We start from the raw sequence: 10,879 nt of genomic DNA, 5'->3' as shown, positions 1-10,879 counted from the left end.
ATGTGTGTCTTATTCCTGTGTGTTCAGTATTCTTATTTAGTGTCCCACTGCAACTCTCACTCATCTTCCCAACTGTTCCAAAACCCCTTAGCTTTACATTTCTCTCTCCATATTTTCACAATTAACTCTCCACACCCACTTCTGAACCCCTCTTTATAAAACCCCCCTCTTTTGCAATCATCAAAAATCCCTTATTATTAACCCTTTCAAAGAGAAAAAGAAAGAAGAGGGCCTTTCTCTCTTCTCTTCTCTTTTCTTCACCATTCATCAATAAAAAAACGTTACAAAACGTTTTTGTTTTGTGTCTTGGTTTTTGTGATTCTTGAAAAAAAGAAGGAAAAAGAAACTGAAACTTCTGTTTTTCTTCTTCTGTTTTTTTTTTTTCTTTTCTCTTTTTTTTTTTTTTAACTTTATTTGCCCCCAATCCTCCTTCTCCACATTCTTATGTTTTTTTCTTCTTTTTTCTAATCTTTGTTTTTGGCCCTTTTTTTCCTCATTCCGTTTCAAAACCTTCCCTTTGCTTATTTTCAACGCCACTGTTACTGTTCTTCTTTATATTCAAACAAAGGTTTCTTCAAGCTAAGGCTTTACTGAAATCACATTGCATGGCAACCCATACTAAGCTTCTCATCAATTCTTTCTTCACTCTCTCACCTCCCATCACCATCTGAATTCATCAACAAGGTCAAGTATCTATCAATATTTCATTTTTTTCATCAAATTATTTTCTTTTATGCAACATTATTATCATGTTAAGAAAAACCTCCTGCATGCATCCTGTGTAGATGTAGTTTAAATTAATTAGTTGAAATTGATATAAACTAGTTGAGCTAAGTTAAAGGTTAGATTTCGTTAGTTCTTTTTTTAAAAAAAGTGGAAGATTCAATTTTTCATCTCTATTCTTTGTAATTGTTGTACTTAAAAAATGTAAAAAGAATAAGCAATATTAGAAGTATTACTGTAATTTGTAAAAAGCTTTAATCAAGAAGATTTCAGAAATGTTTCACAGCTTTCTTTTTAAAAGAAAAGCCTTCATTAATTCTAGTTTGATCCCATTTTTCTTATTTAATATTCTACACTTTATTTAGCTATACCCCTTATGGGTTGGCACAGAAATTTACCTGAAATGGGAATTAATCTCTTTTTATATAACAAGAAATTTTAAAATTTACACTTATTTTTTTTGTTTGGAGTGCATTAAATTTTTACACTCTGCATGTTAAATATATTAACACCCCATCATATAAATTTTCTTTTATTTTTTTTCTTATAGTTCAGAAAGTGTACTGTACCAATATGATACGAATGTGTAATTAATAAAAGTATCCATTCTCATTACTTTTTTGCTTTTAATTTCTCTCAGCAATATGTCAACTTTCCTTTTAATTTATAATGGTTGTGTAGATTTTAGGAAGCCTTAGAGATCATCTAAGAAGGGAAGCCATGTTTGGAGCACATGGATTTGAAGATCATCATCATCAGGATGATCTTCTACTGGAGATGACACAGAAAAATTTCGAAACCGAACTCGAAAAATTTGGAGAAGATGAGTTTGAGAGTAGGTCGGTGACCGATGCCATGGATGCTCCTTTGGGAGAAGAACAATGTGATCTTTTGAATCAGAGAAATAAGAGGAAGCGTTACCATCGCCATACTCAGCTTCAAATTCAGGAAATGGAAGCGTAAGCATATTCTTCTTTCTCTCTCTTTATTAATTAACTAAGGCTGGTTAAAAACTAGTTTAAAATCATTTTGTTTTATTTAATTTTCACCTTGATGGACCTAGTTTGGATCTTAATTTTGAATTTCACAAAATAATAGTGCGATTTATTGAGTCTAGTTAGGCTAGACAAAAAAACTGATGCAAACCTGATTATACCAAGTTGATGACTATCATTAACAAACGGTACATGTGTTTAAGAAGAGAACACTATGTAATAATTTTGTTCAACTTTTAGTTTTTGTTAATCACTTTTCCAACTTTCAATTAAAAATATTAGATTTTCACCTACCATAAAAGTAATATGTAAAAAAGGAATACTGTCAACTTTTTAATGCATATTCAAACCACAACATAAAAATTGTTTTGTTTGAAGCCAAATGTGCATAAGACAACTGATTATTACATATATATCATGGATTAAATTAGATGTTCTCTATTTTTTTATATAGCAAATGTGTGTGGAAGTATATGTATGATATTAGTTGAAGAAGAAATATAGGGGTGGAAATTGGTTTCAGGTTTTTTAAGGAATGTCCACATCCAGATGACAAGCAAAGAAAACAGCTGAGCCGTGAGTTAGGGCTCGAACCTCTCCAAGTCAAGTTCTGGTTTCAAAACAAGCGCACCCAAATCAAGGTCTCATATATCATTCACTCATTACTCCTCCATTCTTTTTTATTTCTTTCTCATCAATCTATTATTTTACTTTTTATTCATTTTTCCTTTCTACTCCTATTTTATTTTATTTTTTTTAAAAAAGGTTTTATATTCCTATCTTTTAAAAGGTTAAAATTTTTACGGTTGAGTTCTAACAACTTACTTTGTTTAAATTTTGTTATTGGATCCTGTAACTTTGATTTTTCAATAAAATTTGGGGTTAAATTTTATTAATTAGTGATATCCTTCCATAGCTAGCTATTAATATAAGGATATCACTAACTATCAAATAATTGGTATTGAAAGAATCTGAAATTTTGCTATTATTTTATAAGTATTTGGTCAAATTTATTATGTTTTACCATTTTCTTTTAAAAATATTCTCACAATAGAATTATTTTATATTAATTAGTTGAAAGTTAGAGTCAAATAAATAGGCAAGCATTGTAAAACTTCAAAATTTGAAGATTAAAAGACAACTAAAATCAAAATTTAAAAGTAAGAATGCAACCTTTTAAAACTTAATATGATTAAACTATAAACTAAAAAAATGAGGTGAAAATGCAATATTTTGAATTTAGGAATCAACTATTTACAAAAATAATATAAAAAATTAAAATTAAAATTAATAAACATATTTTGTTATTAAGTTATGACCATGTATTTATTTTATATTTAAAAAGTTTAGAAAATAAAAGAAATTGGAGAACTACTTAGAAGTTTTGTACATATTCTCAGAAAGATATTGGTAAAGGTTTAGGGTTTAATTCTAAAACGCCACCTTTTTCACAAGACCAAATGAGTTTTGAATGCAAATTTAAATTGGCATTTAATTTTAACGAATCTATAATTAATTACACCCAACAACTTATAGTCAGATTAATTATAACTTTGCAAATTAATATTATTTTACTCTTCTCTGCACACCGACACTTCAATCTCTCTTTTAGTCATATCCTTTTCTTATAAAAACCCTAAACCCCTTTTCTTTCTCACAATTATTCATCTTTAATTCTATTTAATTTTGTGTACAACTTTCTCCCATTCATAAAATAAATTTAATCTCTCTACACATATAATTTCCTATCTGCTCCTAAATTAATCATTTATTCCTTCTCATCTAACACTTGTACATAGACACACATATGAAAGTATATCAAACAAAAAAAAATATTAAGTTTTGACTTCAATTTCAATTTAGATAATCACATTTGATCTAAATTTACTGCCTTTATTAATTAACTTAAAATAACATTTTAAAATTAATTTTTCCCGCTTACAAAAATAACAAAAAAAAATATAATAATATAACTTATGTTACTATATTTTCTAAATTGCAAAAATAATCAATTTTAAAATTGATAACTCTCAAGTAAATTTTAGATAATTATCTAATAGTACTAATTATTTGTTATATTTATATTTATCATATTGATAATTTGTAAAAAAAAAAAAAAAAAATGTCATAAGCTATTTTCTTTCTAAAGGTTTATTCTGTGATTTGATACAATTTCTCCACCGTAAAACTATTTTTTAACTTTTGCTTTCTAATTCTTTTAAACTAAACAATAAGCATTAGGCACTTAAAATGGAAGTAAATCAGCTTTTGAGTGAAAGGTGGACACAAATGAAATAGAACTCAAACCTCTCAATACTAAAAATGGTAACATTTTAAAACATATAAGAATTAGAATGAAATAAAATTAAAAGCTTAAGAAGTAGAGGTGTGACAACACATTTTCAAACCTAATAAATAAAAAAGATATTTTCCCTTCTTCAAATCCAAATTAATTAACGAAATATTATCTTTGAACTCCAACAAACAAAACAATATAGATATGGTAGTTTTTCTTAAAGAAAAATTAAGAGGGACATAAAACTTATTTAATTGACATATATTGGGTTACACATTAAACTTTATACCTATTGTTTTGGCTGTGTGAAATTAAATAATTAATTAGACATAAATATTTAATTTGTAAAGTTTGTAAAACATGTATAGGCTCAACAAGAACGGCATGAGAATGCAATATTGAAAGCTCAAAACGAAAAACTAAGAGCAGAGAACATGAGGTATAAGGAAGCTCTTTCCAATACTAGTTGCCCTAATTGTGGAGGTCCTGCTGCTCTTGGTGAGATGTCCTTTGATGCTCAACATTTGAGAATCGACAATGCACATCTAAGAGATGAGGTAACTAATTATACATCCAAACATAGCTTAACTAGTTAAGATGTTATTATATTAAATATTGGACTACTTTTTATACATATATTTAGGATGTTATTTTACGATTTTAGCATAGTTAGTTGAGTATATAAACTCTCTAATTAACTCTATCGATGTTTTTGTAATTTGATGTTTTCATCCTGATAATAAACTTCTTTGCATCTCCGTTTGCTGTTATACAGATTGAGAGATTAAACGGTAATAACAAATATGGTGGGAAGGGATGGGGTTCCCATTCTTCGCATATAGTTTCATGTGGAGGGCAGGTTGGAAGGTCATCATTAAAGCCTCAACAATTGCAAGGAGATGATCATTTGTTAGGGGATATGTATGGAGAGACGACAACGGGGATGATGTTAAAATCGTCGTCAGTTACAACTGAAATTGATAAGCCAGTAATTGTTGAGCTTGCAGTTTCAGCCATGGAAGAAGTATGTAGAATGGCTCAAGAAGGTGAGCCATTGTGGGTTGTTGGTGAAAACTCAATGGAAATGCTTAATGAAGATGAGTACTTGAGGACTTACTCTACACGAATAGGCCCTAGAATTGTGGGACTAACCTCTGAAGCTTCAAGACAAACTTCTATTCTTGCTTTCAATCATTTAAAACTTGTCCATATTCTCATGGACGTGGTGAGTTTAGTCAACCTCGAGCTACCCTTTTACTCGCTTTTCTTTTTTCTTAATAAGATACGATAAGTGGGATCCGTAGGTGCATTTAAATTTATAGGTTTAGAGAAGAATTAGATTATAAGATTACCTTCTTATTCAATATTTTTTTCCTTTCAGAATCAATGGTCAACCATATTTTGCGGAATTGTTTCAAGAGCATTAACACTCGAAGTCTTATCAAGTGGAGTTGGTGGCGACTATAATGGAGCTCTACAAGTCGTACGTTCTTACCCTCTTTTCTTTTTGTTTTTACAATTTACTACTCATAATGAGATCACTAGACGCAAACGAGTTATCTCTTCTTCTTTTTTTTATAAGAAACATGGAAAACCAGTTATCTCAATTAGGTTCTCACAATTAAATTTAATCTTCTAATTAAGTTTCAAATTTGTTAGAAGGTTTTTAAATTATAAAAAGAAATGTCTTAAAATATAGAGAGAGGAAAGCTGAGATGAGCTCGAAATACAACAAAATGGTAGTTAGAGAAAGACCTTCCAATTGAGATATAGTATTTTAGAATTTGGGTTGATGAATTAGGTGTAAGACACAGAATTTAAAGTAGACTGAGACTTATTAGACAATTCTTTTCTAAAAGAGATGAAATAAACAGAACTCAAAAGTAAAAAATGGATGCAAAATTTAATTTATTTAGTGGGTTACAGTAATAATAATTGTAAGTGGTGGGCTGGTGTTGTTCTGTGGTGAAGATGACGGCGGAGTTTCAAGTTCCTTCTCCTTTGGTTCCGACGAGAGAAAATTACTTCGTGAGATATTGCAAGCAGCAGGGAGAGGGAAGTTGGGCTGTGGTGGATGTTTCACTTGATTATTTACGTCCTACTCCTACTTCAAGGACTCGAAGACGACCATCTGGTTGCTTAATCCAAGAACTTCCTAATGGTTACTCAAAGGTTTTTACTATTTCTTTTTTAATTTTTGTAAATTTATATTTATAAATGCTACTTTCACTTATATTGTCTTTTTAGGACTTTGAATTCAAATGTTTTAATTTAGAAAATATGGAAGTACGATGAGAAACGGTAAGAAAAAGAGCACAGTTTTCATAAACTAGAAACTAAAAATCAATTGGATCTTAAGTATTACGTTTTTTGTTTCTGATTTACATTTAGGCTTGTTTCCTCTCTTAATTTCTAGGTATTGTGATTTTTACAAACTAAGAAGCATTAGCATTCTTAGTCAAATTTAACAACAAAAACAAATAATTTATAAACCGATAAGCAGAAATAATGTTTGTTTGTTTATTTATTTATTGAAGCAGTGATTATAAGCTAAAGACCTGTTTGGATCAATTTTCTAAGTTTTTTTATCCCAAGTAAAAAAGATCTAAATACCTTCATAAGATTTAATGTTTTGTTATCTATTTTTTTTTACTAGTGAACTTTTTTTTTTTCTTTTTCAGAAATTTAGCTATATGAACTTAAATTATGTTCTGAAAAGACGAGACAAAAAGAGCAATCGTATGTTCGAAAATATAAAATAGTAATCTAACAAACCTTAATCTTCAAAATTCAAATGCTAAATAATTATCCATGCACGTTAATTTTTAAGCGAAACAACAAAATTAGTCTTAAAATGAGATTATATTTTTACTATAGGTGACTTGGGTAGAACATGTAGAAGTGGATGATCGAGCAGTACACAGTTTATACAAAGGAGTGGTGACATGTGGGCTTGCCTTTGGCGCAAAACGATGGATGGCTACTCTTGGTCGACAATGCCAACGCCTAACCAACTCTTCTTCTACCAATATTCCTGCACTTGACATTTGTGGTAAATTATAAACATAACGCAATCACTTTTTTTAACTTTTAACTTCAGGGTATTAAATTTTATACTAAATAATGATTCAATTTTGCAATAATTTTGGTTTAGTGGTAACGGGGCAAGAGGGGAGGAAGAGCGTTATGAAGTTAGCTGAGAGAATGGTGAGGAGCTTCTGCAGTGGCGTTGGGGCTGCTACTGCACATAATTGGACCACATTATCAACCATTGATTCAGATGATGTTCGAGTCATGGCCAGAAAGAGCCTCGACGACCCTGGCCGACCTCCTGGAATTGTTCTTAATGCAGCTACTTCTTTCTGGATCCCAATTCCCCCTAATAGGGTCTTCAATTTCCTCCGAGATCAAAACACCCGCAATCAGGTAAAATTAAAATAATATCGATGAATCTTATTACTTTTTTTATACCGTTTTATTGTTTTATTGCCTAGATCTTTTCACAGAAATAATGGTAACAAAACATATGTGAAATTATTTGGAAGAAAATAAATGAAAATTGTTATGTGCAGTGGGATATACTTTCAAATGGTGGATTAGTTCAAGAAATGGCTCGCATTGGCAACGATCGAAACTCAGGAAATTGTGTCTCATTACTTCGTGTTAACGTAAGTATTCTTCTTCTTCTTCTTCTTCTTCTTCATTGTTCTAAAAACTCACACAATAATGAATTAAATTTGATTCACACAGAGTGCAAATTCAAGTCAGAGCAACATGTTGATACTACAAGAGAGTTGCAGCGACGACATCAGCGGTTCCTACATTATCTACGCACCGGTGGACACCGCGGCCATGAACATGGTTTTAAGCGGCGGTGACCCTGATTACGTGGCTCTCTTGCCATCTGGATTTGCCATACTTCCTGATGGACCGCCAATTGGGCCTGAGGGGCCTCCAGGAATTCTCGAGTTCGGCGCCGGTGGTTCGTTGTTGACGGTTGCTTTTCAGATATTGGTTGATTCTGTTCCAACTGCCAAATTGTCTCTTGGCTCGGTGGCCACCGTCAACAGCCTCATCAAGTGCACGGTGGAGCGAATTAGAGCTGCACTCATGTGTGACCAACCCATCAATTAATTATTTATTTTATATTTCATAGACAACCACACAATTTTATATTAATTTTCTTTTCTTAACAGAAAAAAAAAAGGGGGAGGGGGAGAAGAGAAGTCAAAAACGAACCTTGTGTTATCCTTGGCCTTGTGAATTTGTGGGCCTTACTCCCAACTTCCCAAGGCCTTATAGTGGTAATGGGTTCGGACATTGACTTCTCATATGCCTAATGTTTAGTAATAAATTAACAGTATGATCTTCATATCATCATCATCAACCTTGAACACTTCTGCCTATAAGTTTTTTTTTTTAATTTAGAAAAAGAGTTTATATTATATGTGGTTGATATATAGTTCGAGTTTATGTCAATTAATTTTTGTTGACGTCCATTTGGTCAAATTGAATTTCTTTGTCATCAGTCAAGATATAGATGCATTATTTAATTATTTCTAGAAGGGGAGTATTTGAAGTTGTAGAGAGATTGGATTGGAATGAGTTTGGACTGAAGTCTCATGTTATGTTAGGTTTGTAACACAACCCACATTTTATATTACAATATAACCATATCTAACCACCCAACTACTGTTACTCACATCTGAAGCAGCAGCTCATATATTCATTCCTCATCTCCCCTCTTTCTCTTCCTTCTCTCTTTTCCCATTCTAATTACCTTTCTTATAGATCAATAAATTACATCTTAAAATCTGATGAATTGTTGTTGCTTCAATCCGTCCCCTCAATTGTGTTCATCTCTTCATCAATTGAAAAGGTTCTATCCTGGACTTGAACAAACCTGGTATTATCATAAATCTTTGATTGATCTGAAATCTTAAACAAACAGAGGAAGGAGAATTTAATTATATATATATCATCGAACACCAACAAACTAATGTGAAACAATGATTTTTTTTTCTTTCTATTTTCTCGTCTCTCTGGTCAATTTTTGTGATTAAATTTCATTCAATTTAGGGGTGAAAATTTATAATTCAGTGGTTTGAAATTAAAGTTAGAGTTTGTTTGATTTCACCCCACAAAAGAATCCTGCTTGATTATTTTCTAAAAGAATAATATACATAGATATTTTTCATATATCTCTCTTACCTAATTCTCTAACTAATATATTAAAGTTAGAAAAACAATTAGGATTTATACATTTTGAGATTTATACATTTTGATAACTAATATATTAAAAATTAGGATTTATACCTCTTCAGATTTGTATAAATGTGTGTTAAAAGTGGATGTGACACAATTTTTGAAGGATTTATACATTTGATGAAAAAGTTCTTTTAGGTGTAAACCTATGAACAAAAATCATTTGATAATAAACATTTTTTTATGAATAATTTAACAGTTATCAAAGGTTAGTAACACCTTCGACAATTACTAGTTTTCAAAGGTTGGTAAACCTTCGAGAATTGGTAATTTTCAAAGGTTAGTAAACCTTCGAAAAATCTTTTAGATTTTTTCGACGGGATCTATTTTGACACATTTCAAAAGTTAAAATAACCTTCGTGAAAACATATATCGAATGGCTATTAAATGTTTTTTCAAAGGTTATAGCCTTCGAAGAAAATTGTCAATTTTTTTTGTAGTGATATTTATGAAATGAAAATTTCTGTTAAGAGTAATTTACATAAATGAAACAAAACCAAAAAATATTTATGATCTATATAATAAAATAAGAAAAGTCTAATGACGTGCGATCATTTTTTTTTATAAATTCTATATATGCCCCTTGCGATTTATATCTTATTTGCAATTTATAATCTTGGACCATCTCGGTGCAATTAAGGATCAAGAGCGAATAACTAAAGGATATTGAATTATTATCTCGAACCAACTTAGGGAAGTCTCCCAAGCGAGACTAGGAACAAAGAAAGATATTTAAGGATTTTCGGCCAATCTTAGGCTTGAGTAGGGTCGAGATTGAAGGTAAAAAAGAAATTTTAAAGGATCTTAGGGCTATCTTAGACCTATTCCAGGTGAGAGTATCTACACAATTTATACTTAATTTCATAAATTCCATGAAAGAACACGTGTAAAACAATCATGTTCTTTCATCCTAGGCCAGCATCTCGAGGCATAGGTATGACTAAGATCGTGTATCAAAATTTACATATATTTTGACTAGATTTTTATTTTATGTAGATTTTGTGGCGATTTGAAAAAAAGGACAAACTAGTTTATTTTCTCGTTTTATGTCCTATATATATGTAACAAATAATATTATATTTTCATGTTACTTACTTTTTGTGTAGTTTAGTTGTTTTGGATTGACGACCAAAGAAAAAAAGAAAAACAATAGTAGAACCACCCTTCAATTTGTAAGTTTTTTTTTATCAACTGAATCAATTGTGTTAATATTTTATTCTAAAAATTATTTTTTCGTTATTTAAAATGTTTGATGATTATATGTATGATACATGTATTCTTTTCGTACTACCTATCTGGTCTCCAACCCTTTTTCGTTTAAAAAAGAACAAAAAATAATTCTTGATACATTTGAAAATTTGACACTGTGGAACGTGAAAAATAATAAAATTAGATGTACAATTTTTTAATCTTACAAACGGTCAAAATTAGAAATTATAAGTTCGTCTTTGTAACTACTAGTGTGACTAGAAGTTATCTATTATATTTCACTAACATCTATGTAATCATAGTTTTCAACTTACAAAAAATAATAATAAAATTAGCTAAATAACTTTTTTAAATATTAAATTTTAATCTATATACAACTAATAAACCAAGT

At 30.2% G+C, this 10,879-nt stretch overlaps 1 protein-coding gene across 1 annotated transcript; it reads left to right on the top strand.

The window, feature by feature from the left end:
- Positions 1–344: 344 nt before the first annotated feature.
- LOC101212604 (homeobox-leucine zipper protein MERISTEM L1) lies at positions 345–8,698 on the top strand. Its single transcript, XM_004154178.3, has 11 exons — positions 345–684; positions 1,405–1,682; positions 2,242–2,359; positions 4,383–4,571; positions 4,790–5,239; positions 5,396–5,497; positions 5,986–6,186; positions 6,892–7,066; positions 7,169–7,440; positions 7,587–7,682; positions 7,765–8,698. The coding sequence occupies exons 2-11, from the start codon at positions 1,444–1,446 to the stop codon at positions 8,146–8,148; spliced, it is 2,226 nt and encodes a 741-aa protein (XP_004154226.2). The 5' UTR covers positions 345–684; positions 1,405–1,443; the 3' UTR covers positions 8,149–8,698.
- The last annotated feature ends 2,181 nt before the right edge of the window (positions 8,699–10,879 follow it).

Source organism: Cucumis sativus, chromosome 1 (assembly GCF_000004075.3).
Source record: "Cucumis sativus cultivar 9930 chromosome 1, Cucumber_9930_V3, whole genome shotgun sequence".
Lineage (NCBI taxonomy): Eukaryota > Viridiplantae > Streptophyta > Magnoliopsida > Cucurbitales > Cucurbitaceae > Cucumis > Cucumis sativus.
Note: the sequence above shows the minus strand (reverse complement) of the source record. Positions and strands in the feature narration are given on the sequence as shown.

Excerpts from the sequence above, each read along its gene's own strand:
- LOC101212604 (XM_004154178.3), top strand. The coding sequence starts at position 1,444 with ATGTTTGGAGCACATGGATTTGAAGATCATCATCATCAGGATGATCTT. Across the intron at positions 5,240-5,395 it reads TCCATATTCTCATGGACGTG|AATCAATGGTCAACCATATT; the intron begins GTGAGTTTAGTC and ends TTTTCCTTTCAG. Across the intron at positions 7,067-7,168 it reads TCCTGCACTTGACATTTGTG|TGGTAACGGGGCAAGAGGGG; the intron begins GTAAATTATAAA and ends ATTTTGGTTTAG.